This window comes from Notolabrus celidotus, chromosome 8, assembly GCF_009762535.1.
Source record: "Notolabrus celidotus isolate fNotCel1 chromosome 8, fNotCel1.pri, whole genome shotgun sequence".
In the NCBI taxonomy this organism is placed as follows: domain Eukaryota; kingdom Metazoa; phylum Chordata; class Actinopteri; order Labriformes; family Labridae; genus Notolabrus; species Notolabrus celidotus.
The window spans coordinates 288,467-308,563 of record NC_048279.1 but is presented as its reverse complement, the minus strand read 5'-3'; the positions used below and the strand labels follow the sequence as shown (position 1 = coordinate 308,563).

General features: G+C 44.1%; 1 protein-coding gene across 2 annotated transcripts; it reads right to left on the bottom strand.

Annotated features, from left to right (window-relative positions):
- Positions 1-512: 512 nt before the first annotated feature.
- atoh8 (atonal bHLH transcription factor 8) lies at positions 513-18,528 on the bottom strand. Of its 2 annotated transcripts, none has more exons than XM_034689316.1 (5): positions 18,461-18,528; positions 16,525-18,220; positions 15,465-15,650; positions 13,296-13,487; positions 513-889 (listed from the first exon to the last, which is right to left on the bottom strand). In XM_034689316.1, the coding sequence occupies exons 2-5, from the start codon at positions 17,101-17,103 to the stop codon at positions 884-886; spliced, it is 963 nt and encodes a 320-aa protein (XP_034545207.1). In that variant the 5' UTR covers positions 17,104-18,220; positions 18,461-18,528; the 3' UTR covers positions 513-883. The 2 variants fall into 2 exon arrangements, with proteins under 2 accessions (XP_034545207.1, XP_034545206.1); XM_034689315.1 differs by having other exon boundaries at positions 16,525-18,224; positions 18,461-18,527.
- Positions 18,529-20,097: the final 1,569 nt, after the last annotated feature.

Genomic DNA, 20,097 nt, shown 5'->3' with positions numbered 1-20,097 from the left:
TCAATCAAACGTAAACCCAGTAGTGGTGATTCAAAGCTTTCTATTCATGCACACACTTCTAGGCAAGTGCCCTCACATCCTAAGGAGGGCGCAGACTAGGACAAATGAGATGCAGAAAAATTAATGATGTAAATAGATGTAAAGTTTCACACTTAAAAACATCTGGTCCCAAAATCACTCTGAAGACTGAAGAAGTGTTTAAAAAAACAAATCCAAACTCACTAAAATATCAATAATCCACAGTTTCTGCCTTGGAGAACACTTAAGTGTGTGCATGTGCATGTGTGTACGTGCATGTATGTGTGTGTCTGTGTGTGTGTGTGTGTGTGTGTGTGTGTGTGTGTGTGTGTGTGTGTGTGTGTGTGTGTGTGTGTGTTGCAGGTTTCAGGTTATTTTGAAAGTCTTTCTCCCAGCCTCACTCATTTTATAAATATCAGCCCACCTTAAAAACGTATGTGGTGCTGTTATCTGATGATTCTCATTCAAAGAGTAAGAAGCTCAGAGAGGATCAGCATGTTAAAGTTCTTTATTCATCAGACTCTGGAATATAACAATGGTATTATAAAACTAAACTACCAACACTGCTGATGGATGAAGTGATGAAGGGATGGAGGGATGGAGGGATGAGCCTTTTTACAGTCTATAATCTGTTTCATTAAACTGAAGGTTTAGTCCGGAGCTTTCTACACACCTGATTAGCTTCATCATTCAACTAATATTAACGAGTTCATCTGTTTCCACTGTAACAGGATCATTAATCAGCTGATCATTTTGGACCCTGGTGAGAGACCCCACTGGAACATCCTGAAACCATCCTAAAATCCTGCTGTATCCAGAGTCCAGAGCCCAGATCCTGATCCTGATCCTGGTCCATCTGTCAGGTTCACTCCTGAAACACAAACAGCAGATCAGTTAGTTGAAACATGGATGAAGATCTGTTCTGAGGTCAGCCCCTGCTCATTACCGTTCAGGTTCACACTCAGAGATCAGATCACATGCTCACACATTGCCACAATCTGATTGGCTGATAACAAGGAACAGATCAGAAATATATGTGAGGTTATTCTGTGTGATATTCTGTTAACGATCACACCTGTCTGAAAGGAAAGACAACCAATCAATAAGTGATCTACACTCCTCAAAGTTCAGTTCACGCAGACTAACATGAACTAGTTCACAAGAAGCACTGGACACAAAGTTTCCCTGAGAGCCGCAGGGAGTCCAAGGACGTCCTTCAGGTCAGCAGACATCAGGGACTGAAGCACAGGAGGCTCTACTGGACCATGGATTAAGAATAGTCTACATGAACTAGTTCAGACTCTGTGTAAACTGGACTCTCGGTGAGATACACTTCTGTTGTACGTCACTGAGGGGAGACTACCAAACACTGCTAAAGACTGCTATAGGTATATGTCAGGTTCTGGTCTCAGTAAGTCTGGTTCTGGTCTACAATGAGTCTGGTTCTGGTCGGCAGTAAGTCTTGGCCCAATAACCCAGAGTCCCCCTGGGTTATTGGGTCAAACCTTTTTTCTCTGTACCTGCTCCCTCTAGGCTTGATTTTTAAAAAAACATGGTGTGTCTTTCCACCTTTATGCAGATGATTCCCAAATGTACCTGCCCATAAAGACAAATGACAGAAGCTCACTGGAGCCTTTACTTAACTGCCTCAAAGACATAAAAGCCGGGATGTCCTTTAACTTCTTAAACTTTAATGAAAACAAGACTGAAATTATTGTGTTTGAATGCAGTGCTGCATGTAAGGCCCCAATATTGGACCTGGGCTCCCTGAAACCTCACGTGAAACCCACAGTAACCTATCTTGGTGTTATAATGGACAATATTTTAAATTAGATAAACAGATCAATTCTGTAGTCCGATCTTGTTTTTACCATTTGAGGCTTTTATCAAAGATTAAATCAGTTTAATCTTTTAATGATTTTGAGAGAGTGATACGTGCTTTTATTTGAACTGGTCTGGACGACTGTAACGCTCTTTATGTAGGTGTTAACCAGACCTCTCTGTCACGCCTACAGCTAGTTCAAAATGCTGCTGCTCAGTGCTCAGCTTTAACTGGCACCCGTAAGCGAGAGCACATAACCCCCATCCTCCCCTCCCTCCACTGGCCCCCTCTTCATTTCTGGATTCATTTTAAGATTGTATTGTTTGTTTTTAAACATTTAAATGGAGTAGCTCCACAGTATATTTCTGACCTCCTGCAAAGCTACACTCCCTCAAGGTCTTTGACGTCTACTGGTCAGACCAGGCTGAAAACCAGGGGTGGCCGTGCCTTCTGGGCAGTGTCCCCCAAACTGTGGAACAAGCTGCCCCCCATGTTAGACTGTCCCCAACATTACCGACTTTTAAATCCTGTCTTAAAACATGTTTTTACTCCTTGTCTTTTAACCCAGCCTGAGAGTTGTGTGGTCTCTGTCTCTGTCTGTTCTTTTCTTTGAGTTTTATTTGCTCTTACCATGTTTTTATTTTATTTATTTTGTATTTTATTTTCTTCTGTACTTTTTAAAGTGTTTTATATGTTTTACTATGATTCTTTTATTTGATTCTATTTTATATTCTGACAGCGTTTTATGTTCGGTGTGTTTGAACTTATTTGACCTCACTGTGGAGCACTTTGCTAAACTTGATTGTTTTTTAAATGAGCTACATAAATAAAGTGGATTGGATAAGATTGCCTCTGGTCTCAGTGAGTCTAGTTTTGGTCTGCAGTGAGTTAGTTTCTGTTCTCAGTGGGTCTGGTTCAGGTCTGCAGAAAGTTTGGTTCTGGTCTGCAGTGGGTTTGCTTCTGGTCTACAGAGAGTTTGCTTCTGGACTGCAGTGAGTTTGCTTCTGGTCTGCAGTGAGTTTGCTTCTGGTCTGCAGTGGGTCTGGTTCAAGTCTGCAGTGGGTCTGGTTCTGATCTGCAGTGAGTTTGCTTCTGGTATGTAGTGAGTTTGGTTCTGGATTGCAGTGAGTTTGCTTCTGGTGTGCAGTGAGTTTTGTTCTGGTCTGTAGTGAGTCTGGTTCTGGTCTGCAGTGGGTCTGGTTCAGGTCTGCAGTGAGAATTGTTCAGGTCTGCAGTGGGTCTGGTTCTGGATTGCAGTGAGTTTGCTTCTGGTGTGCAGTGAGTTTAGTTCTGGTCTGCAGTGAGTTTGCTTCTGGTCTGCAGTGAGTTTGCTTCTGGACTGCAGTGGGTCTGGTTCTGGTCTGCAGTGAGTTTGGTTCTGGGCTGCAGTGAGTTTGGTTATGGACTGCAGTAAGTTTGGTTATGGATTGCAGTGAGTTTAGTTCTGGTCTGCAGTGAGTTTGCTTCTGGTCTGCAGTGAGTTTGCTTCTGGTCTGCAGTGAGTTTGCTTCTGGACTGCAGTGGGTCTGGTTCTGGTCTGCAGTGAGTTTGGTTCTGGGCTGCTGTGAGTTTGGTTCTGGACTGCAGTAAGTTTGGTTATGGATTGCAGTGGGTCTGGTTCTGGTCTGCAGTGAGTTTGGTTCTGGGCTGCAGTGAGTTTGCTTCTGGACTGCAGTAAGTTTGGTTATGGATTGCAGTGAGTTTAGTTCTGGTCTGCAGTCAGTTTGCTTCTGGTCTGCAGTGAGTTTGCTTCTGGACTGCAGTGGGTCTGGTTCTGGTCTGCAGTGAGTTTGGTTCTGGGCTGCAGTGAGTTTGGTTCTGAACTGCAGTAAGTTTGGTTATGGATTGCAGTGAGTTTAGTTCTGGTCTGCAGTGAGTTTGCTTCTGGTCTGCAGTGAGTTTGCTTCTGGTCTGCAGTGAGTTTGCTTCTGGACTGCAGTGGGTCTGGTTCTGGTCTGCAGTGAGTTTGGTTCTGGGCTGCAGTGAGTTTGGTTCTGGACTGCAGTGAGTTTGCTTCTGGTCTGCAGTGAGTCTGCTTCTGGACTGCAGTGAGTTTGGTTGTGGTCTGCAACACATCTGTTTCTCTTCTCAAAGAGTCTGATTTTGTTCTCATTGAGTCTAGGTCTTGTCTGCTGTGATTCTGGTTCTGGTCTGCATTGAGTTTGGCTTTGTTCTCATAGTCTGGTTCCCGTCTCCAATGAGTAAGGTTCTGTTCTTAGTAAGTCAAGTTCTGGTCTCTGGTGACTCTAGTTCTGGTCTGCAGTGAGTTTGCTTCTGGACTGCAGTGGGTCTGGTTCTGGTCTGCAGTGAGTTTGGTTCTGGGCTGCAGTGAGTTTGGTTCTGGACTGCAGTAAGTTTGGTTATGGATTGCAGTGAGTTTAGTTCTGGTCTGCAGTCAGTTTGCTTCTGGTCTGCAGTGAGTTTGCTTCTGGACTGCAGTGGGTCTGGTTCTGGTCTGCAGTGAGTTTGGTTCTGGGCTGCAGTGAGTTTGGTTCTGGACTGCAGTAAGTTTGGTTATGGATTGCAGTGAGTTTAGTTCTGGTCTGCAGTGAGTTTGCTTCTGGTCTGCAGTGAGTTTGCTTCTGGTCTGCAGTGAGTTTGCTTCTGGTGTGTAGTGAGTTTTGTTCTGGTCTGCAGTGAGTTTGCTTCTGGTCTGCCAGAGTTTGCTTCTGGTCTGCAGTGAGTTTGCTTCTGGTGTGCAGTGGGTCTGGTTCAGGTCTGCAGTGAGAATTGTTCAGGTCTGCAGTGGGTCTGGTTCTGGATTGCACTGAGTTTGCTTCTGGTGTGCAGTGAGTTTAGTTCTGGTCTGCAGTGAGTTTGCTTCTGGTCTGCAGCGAGTTTGCTTCTGGCCTGCAGTTGGTCTGGTTCTGGTCTGCAGTGAGTTTGCTTCTGGTCTGCAGTGAGTTTGCTTCTGGACTGCAGTGGGTCTGGTTCTGGTCTGCAGTGAGTTTGGTTCTGGGCTGCTGTGAGTTTGGTTCTGGACTGCAGTAAGTTTGGTTATGGATTGCAGTGGGTCTGGTTCTGGTCTGCAGTGAGTTTGGTTCTGGGCTGCAGTGAGTTTGCTTCTGGACTGCAGTAAGTTTGGTTATGGATTGCAGTGGGTCTGGTTCTGGTCTGCAGTGAGTTTGGTTCTGGACTGCAGTAAGTTTGGTTATGGATTGCAGTGAGTTTAGTTCTGGTCTGCAGTCAGTTTGCTTCTGGTCTGCAGTGAGTTTGCTTCTGGACTGCAGTGGGTCTGGTTCTGGTCTGCAGTGAGTTTGGTTCTGGGCTGCAGTGAGTTTGGTTCTGGACTGCAGTAAGTTTGGTTATGGATTGCAGTGAGTTTAGTTCTGGTCTGCAGTGAGTTTGCTTCTGGTCTGCAGTGAATTTGCTTCTGGTCTGCAGTGAGTTTGCTTCTGGTGTGTAGTGAGTTTTGTTCTGGTCTGCAGTGAGTTTGCTTCTGGTCTGCCAGAGTTTGCTTCTGGTCTGCAGTGAGTTTGCTTCTGGTGTGCAGTGGGTCTGGTTCAGGTCTGAAGTGAGAATTGTTCAGGTCTGCAGTGGGTCTGGTTCTGGATTGCACTGAGTTTGCTTCTGGTGTGCAGTGAGTTTAGTTCTGGTCTGCAGTGAGTTTGCTTCTGGTCTGCAGTGAGTTTGCTTCTGGCCTGCAGTTGGTCTGGTTCTGGTCTGCAGTGAGTTTGGTTCTGGGCTGCAGTGAGTTTGGTTCTGGACTGCAGTAAGTTTGGTTATGGATTGCAGTGAGTTTATTTCTGGTCTGTAGTGAGTTTGCTTCTGGTCTGCAGTGAGTTTGCTTCTGGACTGCAGTGAGTTTGCTTCTGGTCTGCAGTGAGTCTGCTTCTGGCCTGCAGTTGGTCTGGTTCTGGTCTGCAGTGAGTTTGGTTCTGGGCTGCAGTGAGTTTGGTTCTGGACTGCAGTAAGTTTGGTTATGGATTGCAGTGAGTTTAGTTCTGGTCTGCAGTGAGTTTGCTTCTGGACTGCAGTGAGTTTGGCTTTGTTCTCATTGACGCAGGTCCTGGTCTCCAATGAATTAGGTTCTGTTCTTAGTGAATCTTGTTTTGGTCTGCAATGAGTCTGTTTCCCGTCTCCAATGAGTAAGGTTCTGTTCTCAGTAAGTCAAGTTCTGGTCTGTGGTGACTCTAGTTCTGGTCTGCAGTGAGTTTGCTTCTGGACTGCAGTGGGTCTGGTTCTGGTCTGCAGTGAGTTTGGTTCTGGTCTGCAGTGAGTTTGGTTCTGGACTGCAGTAAGTTTGGTTATGGATTGCAGTGAGTTTAGTTCTGGTCTGCAGTGAGTTTGCTTCTGGTCTGCAGTGAGTTTGCTTCTGGTCTGCAGTGAGTTTGCTTCTGGACTGCAGTGGGTCTGGTTCTGGGCTGCAGTGAGTTTGGTTCTGGGCTGCAGTGAGTTTGGTTCTGCACTGCAGTAAGTTTGGTTATGGATTGCAGTGAGTTTAGTTCTGGTCTGCAGTGAGTTTGCTTCTGGTCTGCAGTGAGTTTGCTTCTGGTCTGCAGTGAGTTTGCTTCTGGACTGCAGTGAGTTTGCTTCTGGACTGCAGTGAGTTTGCTTCTGGTCTGCAGTGAGTTTGCTTCTGGTCTGCAGTGAGTTTGCTTCTGGTCTGCAGTGAGTTTGCTTCTGGACTGCAGTGAGTTTGCTTCTGGACTGCAGTGAGTTTGCTCCTGGACTGCAGTGAGTTTGCTTCTGGTCTGCAGTGAGTTTGCTTCTGGACTGCAGTGAGTTTGGTTGTGGTCTGCAACGCATCTGTTTCTCTTCTCAAAGAGTCTGATTTTGTTCTCATTGAGTCTAGGTCTTGTCTGCTGTGATTCTGGTTCTGGTCTGCAGTGAGTTTGGCTTTGTTCTCATTGACGCAGGTTCTGGTCTCCAATGAATTAAGTTCTGTTCTCAGTGAATCTTGTTTTGGTCTGCAGAGACTCTAGGTCTGGGCTGAAGTAAGTCTGGTTTAGGTCTGCAGTGAGTGTGGCTCTTGCCCTGGTGAATCAGATTCCATTCTCAGGGACTCAGGTTCTGGTCTGCAATGAGTCTGGTTCCCGTCTCCAATGAGTAAGGTTCTGTTCTCAGTAAGTCAAGTTCTGGTCTGTGGTGACTCTAGTTCTGGTTTGCAGTGACTCTGGTTCTGGTCTGCAGTGGGTCTGGTTCTGGTCTGCAGTGAGTTTTGTTCAAGTCTGAAGTTGGTCTGTTTCTGGTCTTGAGTGAGTCTGGTTCTGGTCTGCATTGAGTCTGGTTCTTGTCTGCAGTGATTCTAGTTCTGGTCTATGGTGGCTCTAGATCTGGTCTGCAGTGATTTTTGTTCAGGTGTGCAGTTGGTCTGGTTCTGGCCTGTGGCGACTATAGTTCTGGTTTGCAGTGACTCTGGTCAGGTCTGCGGTGAGTCTGGTTCTGGCCCTGTTGAGTCTGATTCCTTTCTCAGTGAGTCTGGTTCTGTTCTCATTAAGTTTTATTCTTGTTCTGAACCTGATTTGCAGTGTATTTGGTTCTGGTCTGCAGTGAATCTGGTTCTTGTCTTGAGTGACTCTGGTTCTGGTCTGCTTTGCTTCTGGTTCTGGTCTGCATTGAGTCTTCAGTGAGTTTGTTTCTGGTCTGCAGTGAATTTGCTTCTGGTCTGCAGTGAGTCTGGTTCTGGTCTGCAGTGAATCTGGTTCTTGTCTTGAGTGACTCTGGTTCTGGTCTGCATTGAGTCTGGTTCTGGTCTGCATTGAGTCTTCAGTGAGTTTGTTTCTGGTCTGCAGTGATTCTAGTTCTGGTCTGCAGTGATTCTAGTTCTGGTCTGCGGTGGCTTTAGTTCAGGTCTGCAGTGGGTCTGGTTCTGGTCTGCAGTGATTTTGTTTCTGGTCTGCAGTGATTCTGGTTCTGGTCTGTGGTGGCTCTAGATCTGGTCTGCAGTGAGTTTTCTTCAGGTCTGCAGGGGGTCTGGTTTTGGTCTGCAGTGGGTCTGGTTTTGGTCTGCAGTGGGTCTGGTTCTAGTCTCCAGTTTTAGCCTGAGTTTGAGTTTGAGCTCTGAGTTCGGCGAAAACGTCACAAAGAAGCAAAACTGTTTTCCTGCTAACAGAGCGCTCAGACTGAGTGTCTCTGAGAGAATAAAAAACATTTCAGCACACACACACGCACGCACGCACGCACGTACGCACACACACACACACACACACACACACACACACACACACACACACACACACACACACACACCAGCAGCTGCTGCTGTCTGACAGGCTGATGATGACTGTGTTTTTTCCCCTCCTTGTTTCAAAGTATGTTGGAGCAGATGGCCTGCAGAGAGAAACAGAGAGAGAGAGAGGGAGAGGGAGAGAGACCAAGAGAGAAAGAGGGAGAGAGGGAATGTGCTGCAGAGACTGCTGGGGAATGTGCCAACAGTGTGTGTGTGTGTGTGCATGTGTGTGCGTGTGCATTTGTGTGTGTGTGTGTGTGTGTGTGTGTGTGTGTGTGTGTGTGTGTGTGTGTGTGTGTGTGTGTGTGTGTGTGGTTTCAGTTCGCGTGCCTTCTCTCTGCCCTCTGCCCTTCATGGCGCCAGCTCCACTTCCCCTCCACTCTAAACATCTGGTGTCTGGGACTAAGAACACACACACACACACACACACACACACACACACACACACACACACACACACACACACACACATACACACACACACACACACACACACACACACACACACACACACACACACACGCACGCACACACACATATACACATACACAGCTCTCGGCTAGTTTACATCTGAAGGGCAGCATGAGTGCAGAGTGTAGCTGCACAAAGTGAGTGAGGGACTCTAACACACACACACGCTCCTTGATTTGTTGATTCAGGACAGCGGGGTTGGTTGTTTTCAGATGTTTGAACACATTAAAATATGAGAGTTAAACTGTATTCATTCATGTATGCCCAACCTTAAAGGTGTTTTAACGTTCTTCTTAGAGTACCTCCAGTGTTTCTGTGAAGATCTGAGACAGTTGAAGGAAGTTTCACTGTATGCATCAGGTGATGGAGGCTGTTTGTTTGTTGCTGCTTGTTTAACAATCAGTCAGACTGAAACTCTGAGAGCAGCTGAGGGGTTGTTTGAGAGGGATGAAGATGATGCTGCTCTCCTCTACATCACTCTCTGTGTCAGTGATACTGAGCATAAGATTGAGGGGGGACATGGTTTGTTACATTTACCCTCACTCTTCTGGGTTTTTTAAAGTCCACTCTGAGAGTTTAAACTGTGAAGCTGAGACTTCACCAATATTAGTTTTCTATTGTCAGGTCAACCATCCATCAATTAATCTATCTATCCATTAATCTATCAATCCATATATCTATCCATCAACTAATCTATCCAACCATTAATCTATCCAGCCATTAATCTATTCATCCATTATTCTGTACATCCATTATTCTATTCATCCATTATTCTGTACATCCATTATTCTATTCATCCATTATTCTGTACATCCATTATTCTATCTATCCAATAATCTATCCATCCATCCATTAATAATAATAATAATAATAATTCATAGAATTTATATAGCACTTTTCTTAGTACTCAAAGTCGCTTTACATAAGCTGAAAACTGAAAAACAAAACAAAACATATATATAAAACAAAACAGGGACAGAGGTGGAGCGGGGGGAGAGGTCATGTGTGGTATGCTTTTTGGAACAGGTAGGTCTTGAGGTGGTTTTTGAATGAGAGGATAGAGTCAGAGTCGCGGATGTGTGGAGGGAGAGAGTTCCAGAGAGTGGGGGCAGCAATGGCAAAGGCTCTGTCCCCCAAGGTGTGGTAATCTATCAATCCAATAATCTATCCATCCATTATTCTGCACATCCATTATTCTATCCATCCATTAATCTATCCATCCACTAATCTATCCATCCATAAATCTATCAATCCATCTATCTATCTATCCATTAATCTGTTCATCCACTAATCTATCCATCCATCAATCAATCTATCAATCCATCTATCTATCCATCCATCCATCTATCAATCAGTCATCAACCATCCTTCCATCAATCCATCCTTTTATTTATCTATCAAACCATACTTCCATCTATCCTCCCATCCATTAATGTATGCAAGGCAAGTTTATTTATAAAGCAGCATTCATGCAAAGAGCAATTCAAAGTGCTTTACAGAGTTAAAAACAAAAACCAGTACAGTAACAACCAAAACACAGCAAACACTTCAAACATTAACATTTTATATGCGGTCAGTTATGTTTGATCTACTCTCTCTCAGTGTACTTATGTAACTTAACGTACATAGTAAATAATGTTGGGTCGTATTATTTATTTAAATCAGGAGGGATTATTCTAAATAATCAGCCCCCCTTCACTGCTCTGAAGTCCGTAATTTACAGAGTCTTACTGTCCCGCCGGACACAGAATCACAACTGGTCTTGTCTTAACCAAAATTAATCTTTAATCATTCGATTCATCTCATAACTTCTTCTCAAGTGTTGGTACATTTCTTGAATCATCCTCGACATTTTCAAAACAGTAAGTGCATTTCTCAAAACAATTCCTACAAATAGCAAAACACCATGGATTACCTGCAAAAGCCAGTATCTTGCTCCAAATCCTTAGTTCATCTCTCCAAAGTAAATATCTGTGTCAATGAACATGTCAGTGCCATCAGAGTGACAAGTCGTTGTGTCATTGTGTATGGATAAGACAGTCGAACTGCTGAGTCATGTTGTCAATATAACAGTGGACTCTGGAGGGATGTTCTGATGTAAACTATGGTTAAAGTTTTGATGACAGTTATTGTAAACTGTAAGTTACACCTTAGTGTATGTGGGAGATTGATAGCAAGAGACTGGACAAGATTCACATTTACGCTTTTACATTGTAACATTGTGTTGTGTTCAGGCTATATATTCACTTGCCAGTTGATGGTTCATGGGATGCATCTTTGAGCTATTTCAGAAAACTGGTTGATCATTGGTTGATCTAATGCTTCACACTTGTCCCTTGGTTAGAGAAAGTCAAGATTCACCTGGGAGCAATTTACCAATTCAGGACAGATTTAGAAAAAAAGTCTGATGGAAATGTACAGAAATATGACTGACATGCTCTGACAACATATTCAACCATTCTGCACGTGAAGACTTATGCGATGAACTAATGCCTAAATGTTGTGGAGGGTGAGACTATTCAACAGAGACCCATTCTAATACATTTTGATCAACATGACATAAGCACTTGATAATGTAGGAAACAGTAGAGAATTGTACAGAATCATTTACATGGATGTACCAAAGCATCTGAAACTTGATCAAAGAAATGAGAAAGTGTTTCTTTGATGTGCACAAGTGACGCAATGATGTGAAGATTGAACAAGTAGTTTTGAGAATTTCAATTCTGATCTGAGAAATGTACCAAAGTGACTGAGAAAAACTGTAAGACTCACACATTGAATCTTTTCTGTGTCGAATTGCAGCCTGAAGCTGGCTCAGACCTCTTGACACCCCCGCAGGGTGCCTGTATGCCCAACATTTAACTGTAGATCCAAAGTCAGGTTAATTCAATAACACCATAATGTATCCATCCAAATAAGTACTATAAGTATAGGTACCAGTATCACTACCACTACCAGTACCAGTATAAGTACCAGTGTCAACATCACTATCAGTATAGGTGCAAGTATTAGCGTCAGTAACAGTATCAGTACCATTAGCACTATCAGTATAGGTACCAGTACCAGTATCACTACCAGTACCAGTGTCACTATCAGTAAAGGTGCTAGTACCAGTATCTCTATCAGTATAGGTACCAGTACCAGTATCTCTATCGGCCCTCTGTGAATTTGTCCTGTGTTTTTTAACTTAGTGTTGCCTGCTTGTGTTGTCTATACATTGTGCTCACCTGTTGCTCAGTCTATACGTTGCCTCATTTGATCTGCATGCAGATAGTTTAATGATTGATAGTCACTGCCTGATGCAAATATGTACAGCACTGTTAACTGTTGTCCTGTTGTGTCTGCATGTGTCTTCTTTAACATTTCCTTATTGCTGCTTCCTGATTGTCTTGCTCCATGTATTTTATGTCCATGGACACTTTCTCAAAAACTGTCATATCATGTCCTTATGTTGCTTTTAGTCATTTTTAATCGTATGGTGCTATTTGTACTTTTATTTTCTTCTCTTTTTTATTTGTTTGTTTGTTTGTGTTTTGGTTTCTCCTCTACCTTCTTATTCTGATCTTATTTGACCCTATTTTATCTTTGTTTAATCTTGAACTTTTTATGGAGCCTTTTTAACATCTGGCAAGGGACTACAGATGTAAACTAGCCTTTTGGCTAACTCTGGCATATTTACAGAAGTGTTAATTAATATGCATGGTCGTTTTAATTAATAAATAAATAGATAAATCAGTATAGGTACCGGAACCAGTACCAGTACCAGTGTCAGTGTCAGTGTCAGTGTCAGTATCTCTATCAGTATAGGTAACAGTACCAGTACCAGTATCAGTACCAGTGTCAGTATCTCTATCAGTATAGGTACCAGTACCAGTATCTCTATCAGTAGAGGTACCAGTACCAGTATCTTTATCAGTATAGGTACCAGTATCAGTACCAGTGTCAGTATCTCTATCAGTATAGGTACCAGTATCAATATCTTTATCAGTACCAGTACCAGTATCAGTACCAGTGTCAGTATCTCTATCAGTATAGGTACCAGTACCAGTATCTCTATCAGTAGAGGTACCAGTACCAGTACCAGTACCAGTATCTTTATCAGTATAGGTACCAGTATCAGTACCAGTGTCAGTATCTCTATCAGTATAGGTACCAGTATCAATATCTTTATCAGTATAGGTACCAGTATCAGTACCTGTGTCAGTATCTCTATCAGTATAGGTACCAGTACCAGTGTCAGTATCACTGTCAGTGTACATTCAGACTGGCTGCTGGGAGTGGCTGTATAGCACGTCACTGCTGAAGTCCACCTGTATTTTGCAGGTAGGTGTGTGTAGATGTAAATCCCTGGTTGTAGTCCAGACTATTGAGCTCTCACTCTACCTCTAAGACTAATTATGGACATCCTGCAGAGGAAACTCACCTGGGCTGCTCAGGATTAGGGTTAGGGTTAGATACGTGATTAGATAAGTCACTGCCCAAGAAGGCCTCTCAGAGGAAGACCTTGCTGTGTCTGCATAACCATTTTATTGAAGTCATAATAATAACATGATAATGCCACCATGAAACTACCCTCATAAAACCATAACATACTCCAACTCACGCTTTTTCTTTTTGATAGCAGTCACCGTCTTCCTCCGATTATTTCCTGTATGTGTATATATATACATTTGTGCACATATGTACACACATATATATATATATATATATACATATGTGCACATATGTATTTATACATATATGTGTAGATGCATATGTGCATATATGTATATATGCATATGTGTATATATTCATTCTATTTGATTTTACCTTCCTCTTCTTGCTGCGACCCTCTGCCTGCAGGGTTCTGGTGCACTGCTCCACACACTGAGAGAAGCTCACACTGTCGTGGTCTGGACTGTAATCCAGCTCTGCAAGCTGAGCCAGGGACAGGATGTAGTTGCAGGCGATCCGCAGGATGGCCAGCTTGGACAGCTTCTGCCCATATGAGTAACATGGAACCTGCACATTAAAAGGAGGGGGGTTAATGTGTTTGACTGACAATGAGAGACCTGCAAACACACCTGTCTGTGTGACCCCACCAAACTTTATTTAAACAGAGACTTTACAGGATACACATAAACATGATTCATTAAACTACAGCTGTTCAGAGATCAATGACAGAAATACCGTCTTAAATATGATCCAATGACAACCTCAGTGCTGTGTCAGGTATTAATAAGCGGACCACTCTACCCACCAATCAGATACCTTTATCTATGAGCTCCTAACTGTTAGTCTGTGGTGTTAGCTTTAAGGATTCAAGGTTGATTATTGTCAGGCCAACACATGCTGTCACATGAGGTGGAATGAAATTAAGGCCAAAATAAAAAGACACAATAATTTAAGGAGTAAACAAGCAAGAACAGTAGACTGCGAAGAGCAGCATACATAAAAACAAAACTAATAGAGAATATATGAGGAACACATAACAGTCTGGTTGTGCGGTTGAATGTGTAAATGTGAGAGGTAGTCAGTTTTATTGTGTTGTTCTTGTCTGAGTCTGTGTGGCTGGGAGCAGCAGAGACTACAGAGAACCACCAGAGTTCAGCAGGCTTACAGTTTCGGTTAAGAAGCTCTTCCTCATTCATAGGCTTAGCTTATTACCCGGCTCTCTTACTGATCTTCTGGCTGTGTAAGATGCATGATTCTGATTGGTCAAAACCCTTTGATGATGGTTATTAACTTTTACTAGCATGATCAACACCAGAGACTGATCAGACGTCATGTCAAATCAATCCACAGAAAAGAGTTCAGACACATTTAGCTTCTGCTTGTTGACACCATAGACCGTAAGGTGAGGGGAAACTGTTAGCTTCAGTTAGCATCATATTGGTAAACAATGTGGCTAAAATGAATGCTTAGGTTGGCATGTCAAATCAGCAGGCTACAGATGTTTCCATCTTGGATCCTGTCCACCAGTATGATTAAGGAGTGGAGCAGGTGAGAGAAACTTTAGGTTAGTGATCTCTCCAAAGAAAGTTAAACCATGAGCGGTGGTGATGATAGCAGCAGGGTTCAAAGTTGTGACATTAGTTTCTTTTTAAAGGTGTGTGAACCACAGAGCTCAGAGAAGAAGGAGAGCTGAATGAGGACAGTTTCATGTTCAATCCACCACAACAGGCAGAGAAGAATCCATCACCATGGAACGATCACTGACGAGGAATCACTGGGACTATTTTTAAAAACTGTAAACATAAATCATTTAAATCAATAAAATCATCTTTAATCAATGTTTTAACAACGTGTTTGTATTTGAAGTTAGTATTCTGGTAATAAGCAGGATAATGTACGGTTAGCGGGTTGGTATAGGAAAAAGAGTCCCTTCAGTACGGGCCAAGACCCTGACACTTAACCACCTGCTAAGCATACATTATCCCTTACTTAAGGTGTTTTTGGACAGCAAGAACTTTCCCCAGGAACTATGTACTTTTCGACAGCAGGAACCAGGGTCTAAATTTAGTTCTGGGGTAGTTAATCTCCCCCTGAAAAGGCCCTGCTTGGGGGGTCACATTTTTCAAGGTCCGGGAACTATTGGGGGTTGGGGCCTGCAATGCTGAACTTTTCTGATTGTAATCACAGTTTTTTTGTTTCCCCCTCCGTCCACAATAACCTCACACTCACCTGTGATTCACTTGGTTTAATAACTCTGAACATTGTTCTTCTCTGATAGTGTGAATGCGTCTTTGTGAGCACCCGGTGTTACAGTCTGAAAAGTGACCCTGTAAACTGGAGACCTTCAGTTGAATGTGTCAGTGTTTGTGGAGTTTACAACAGGGTCCTCGGGAATGCAAACTAATTTAGTTTCTTTTTAAATGTCAAAATATCCTCATCAGAAAAAATGATAGATGGATCTGTGTGTGTGTGTGTGTGTGTGTGTGTGTGTGTGTGTGTGTGTGTGTGTGTGTGTGTGTGTGTGTGTGTGTGTGTTAGCCTGACCTGCTTCCTGAGGGCCTCAAATGCAGCACTGATGGTGTGGACTCTGGTCCTCTCTCTGGCATTAGCTAGAAGTCTGCGGGTCTGCTGGATAGCTTTAACCTCTGGAACACGTCCAGGTGCAGGTCCGGGTCCAAGTCCAAGTCCAGGATCATCATCACAAAGCCCTGCCCTGTTCCTCGGAGAATCCTGAAAAAGAGTCTGATTACTGAACTGATCTGTGTTTACGGAAATGAAATATGGCAGTAATATTTGATTGATTGATTGATTGATTGATTGAGTGAGTGAGTGAGTGAGTGAGTGAGTGAGTGAGTGAGTGAGTGAGGGTTGGTGGGTGGGTGGGTGGATGGATGGATGGATGCATGGATTGATTGATTGATTGATTGATTGATTGATTGATTGATTGATTGATTGATTGATTGATTGATTGGTTGATTGATTGGATGGTTTGATTGATTGATTGATTGATTGATTGATTGATTGATTGATTGATTGATTGATTGATTGATTGATTGATTGATTGGATGGTTTGTTGGTCAATTATTGACTTAAACATGATCGGACTCTTCATTATTCACCAATGAAATAATACATAGGATCACAAGAACCAGGATCACATTATCCTGGGTTAATTCATAATTTGAATTATTTCATGTATTTGAGTTAAAACAGTAATTATACAGTGAAGTTTGTTTTTTTACATAAGTTATCAAAGTGATTATTTGTGTAATGATGACGTTAGAATAATTTCTACATTATCTTTGTGACCAAATCATGCTGACTGTACTTCTGTGGTTCTCATTCACCTGGTCCTCCTAGCCTCTGATTGGTTGGTTCTGTGACATGTGATGAGTGACAAGTAGTGTGGCTACAAGTGCTCTTGAAAAAGTTAACCATCTCCATCTTGCTGTTTCTTATTAAAAGAGAGAGACCAACCAGCTCACATTGACCCCTCACGCTCCAACTGAAATCTGAGCTCATGAAAAAACTGCACAGCTCAGGACCACAATCTGAGACAACAGGTAGCACGGTTTCTTCATTGTTTATCTAACAACACACTCACCTGGGGGGGCTGGACCTGAGGCTCCAGGTGCTCCTGACTCAGGGGGTTCTGGGAAGTTCTGGACCCAGGCGGGACTGCAAGCAGTCCTGCAAGGGGGGGCTCCATGGATAGGCTGGAGGTTGTGGGTATCGATGGGGGGAGGGTGGAGCGGCTCAGTCTGAGTCTGTGGGTAAGTGGCTGGGAGATGGTGGGGGGCCAGTGGGAGATCTCAGGGAGGGGGGACGGGGGTGCCTGGGTCAGTCTGGAGGTAATGGACGGCACATTGAAGCCGATCCTCATGTCCAAGGCTCCACTGTGAGCTGATGGAATGCCCCCCTCTGACACCATCCCTGCAGACCTCGACCCTGCATCCATCAGCTGTCTCTGCGGGGGGCCCAACCTGCTTATAGGACCCCCTTCGTCTGCCGAATCCACATCAGAGCCGTCTGCAGGGAAAGCTCTGGTCCTGTCAGGGTGCGGTTCACTGAAGAGTCTTTTAGGCTCCCTGGACTTCCTCTTGAACTTCTTGTTAGATACTAAGACCGGGTCTTTGCTGATAGACCTGGTCCAGGTGTTAGTCAACTGATGGGGGTTCTTCATGTTTGCTGTTGTCTGCAGAGAGTAAACTAAAAACAAACAGACTCCACAACCAGCAGAAAAGTCTCAGTCTCCGTCACCTGTCCACACCTACGCCTGCTGGAAGCATAACCATTAGCAGGTTAGAGGACACTGACTCAAGCTCAGGTCCAGGTCCAGATCCAGGTTCAGCTCCGTGTGAGACTTTGTGATTCAGAGTTTATTCAAACACATGAACTGTAAACCTCAGACTGTTAAAACTCTGAAAAGACCTGTGTCTCTGCTCAGTCCATTGGGCTGAATAATCAAAACCAGTACACATAGTCCACTCAGTCCCCTTTAGTCCACACAGTCCCCTTCAGTCCAATTAGTCCCCTTAGTCCAAAGTCCCCTTCAGTCCACACGGTCCCCTTCAGTTCATTTCAGTGTTCAGAGCAGGGAAACATCTGCTGTGCCGTCCCTGCAGAGCTCTGTCAGCTGTGAGTTTCTCTCTGAGCTCACACTGAGGCTGTCTGACTGTGGCTCCACTCAGTCTACATAGCAGCTCTGTGAATAACCCGCACACACACACACACACACACACACACACTGATACACATTGATACACATAACCTCTCTCTCACACTCACACACACACTCTCTCTCTCACACACACACACACAAACACTGATCATAGGCCGGCTGCAGAGCTGCAGCTGCTTAGCTGAAGAATGGACAGAAAAGTTTAGAGCGAATGACAGAACTCAGAGAAACTGAGGGAAGCACACACACACACACACACACACACACACACACACACAGAGAGAGAGAGAGAGAGAGAGAGAGAGAGAGAGAGAGTGTGTGTGTGTTAAATGAGTTTTCTCTCCGCCTGAAAGCTCTCTGTGTTAAAGTGTCTCATCCTTCCTCTTCATGATGATGATGAAGCTCCTGTTCTTCTATTAAGTTATTAATGATAATCCATTAATCCTCTATGCTGACTCTGGCAGTTCCGGTCCCTCTAATACTGCTTCTGGTCCGGGTACTGCTCCTGGTCTGGGTACTCCGCAGGTCCAGGATCAGAGCAGTGCATGCAGCCTGAGAACAGACTCAGTAATCACGGAGCGGAGGGGGCTCGCGCTCATACAACTCCACTGGCGTCTGTCTGGCTAGAGACACACACACACACACACACACACACACACACACACACACACACACACACACGCACACACACGCGCACTCACACATACACACACACACACACACACACACACACAGAGAGAGAGAGAGAGAGAGCTTGTCTGTTGTGTCGGACCTGAACACATTGGCAGAATAAAATCCTCCTGAACTTCAGACTGGAGAGAAGATTAACTCCTGATGATGAAAATAAATAAATAAAGACCTTTAATAGACCTGTCCGCAGCGCCGCCTGCTGGTCCGTTAGAAACAGAGTGAAGACTAGAACCTGCTGGTGAGGGTCCTGAATCCTCTGTAATAAAAACAGATTTTATAAAACCCTGATGTTTCCCTCTGCTCTCTGTTCACTCTGTGCTGCAGCGCCCCCTCCTGGTTACCAACAGCACGGTCTCTGAGTACAGTCATGGCCAAAAGTTTTGAGAATGACACAAATATTACATTTTCACAAAGTCTGCTGCTTCAGGGTTTTTAGGTGTTTTTGTCAGATGTTTCTATGGTATAATGAAATACAATTAGAAGCATTTCATAAGTATCAAAAGCTTTTATTGAGAATTACACAGAATTCATGCAATAAGTCAATATTTGCAGTGTTGACCCTTCTTTTTTAAGACCTCTGCAATTCTCCCTGGCATGCTGTCAATCAACTTCTGGACCAAATCCTGACTGATGGCAGTCCATTCTTGCATAATCAATGCTTGGAGTTTGTCAGAATTTGTGGGTTTTTGATTGTCCACCCGCCTCTTGAGGATTGACCACAAGTTCTCAATGGGATTAAGATCTGGGGAGTTTCCTGGCCAAGGGCCCAAAATCTTAATGTTTTGTTCCCCGAGCCATTTTGTTATGACTTTTGCTTTATGGCAAGGTGCTCCATCATGCTGGAAAAGGCATTCTTCATCACCTAACTGCCCTTGGATGGTTGGGAGAAGTTGCTCTCGGAGGACGTTCTGGTACCATTCTTTATTCATGGCTGTGTTTTTAGGCAAGCATTGTGAGAGAGCCCACTCCCTTGACCGAAAAGCAACCCCACACATGAATGGTCTCAGGATGCTTCACTGTTGGCAAGAGACAGGACTGATGGTATCGCTCACCTCGTCTTCTCCGAACAAGCCTTCCTCCAGATGCCCCAAACAATCGGAAAGGGGATTCATCAGAGAAAATGACTTTACCCCAGTCCTCAGCAGTCCAGTCCCTGTACCTTCTGCAGAATATCAGTCTGTCCCTGATGTTTTAACTGGAGAGAAGTTCTTTGCTGCCCTCCTTGACACCAGGCCTTCCTCCAAAAGTCTTCGCCTCACTGTGCGTGCAGATGCACTCACACCTGCCTGCTGCCATTCCTGAGCAAGCTCTGCACTGGTGGTGGCCCGATCCCGCAGCTGTAACACCTTCAGGAGACGGTCCTGGCGCTTGCTGGACTTTCTTGGGCGCCCTGGAGCCTGTTTGGCAACAATTGAACCTCTCTCCTTGAAGTTCTTGATAATTCGATAGACGGTTGACTGAGGTGCAATCTTACTCGCTGCTATAAACTTCCCTGTTAGGCCCTTTTTGTGCAATGCAATGATGGCTGCACGTGTTTCCTTGCAGGTAACCATGGCTAACAGATGAGGAACAATGGTGTCATGCACCATCTTCCTTTTAAAGTGTCCAGTCACTCAATCATGACAGATTGATCGCCAGCCTTGTCCTCATCAACACCCACACCTGTGTTAATGTGTGTGACACCTGTGTGTCATTGAAATGATGTTAGCTGGTCCTTTTGTGGCAGGGCTGAAATGCAGTGGAAATGTGTTTTTGGTGATAAAGTTCATTTTCAAGGCAAAGAGGGACTTTGCAATTAATTGCAGT

Excerpts from the sequence above, each read along its gene's own strand:
- atoh8 (XM_034689316.1), bottom strand. The coding sequence starts at position 17,103 with ATGAAGAACCCCCATCAGTTGACTAACACCTGGACCAGGTCTATCAGC. Across the intron at positions 15,651-16,524 it reads CTCAGGTCCAGCCCCCCCAG|GATTCTCCGAGGAACAGGGC; the intron begins GTGAGTGTGTTG and ends ACTCTTTTTCAG. Across the intron at positions 13,488-15,464 it reads TTGAGGCCCTCAGGAAGCAG|GTTCCATGTTACTCATATGG; the intron begins GTCAGGCTAACA and ends TTTAATGTGCAG.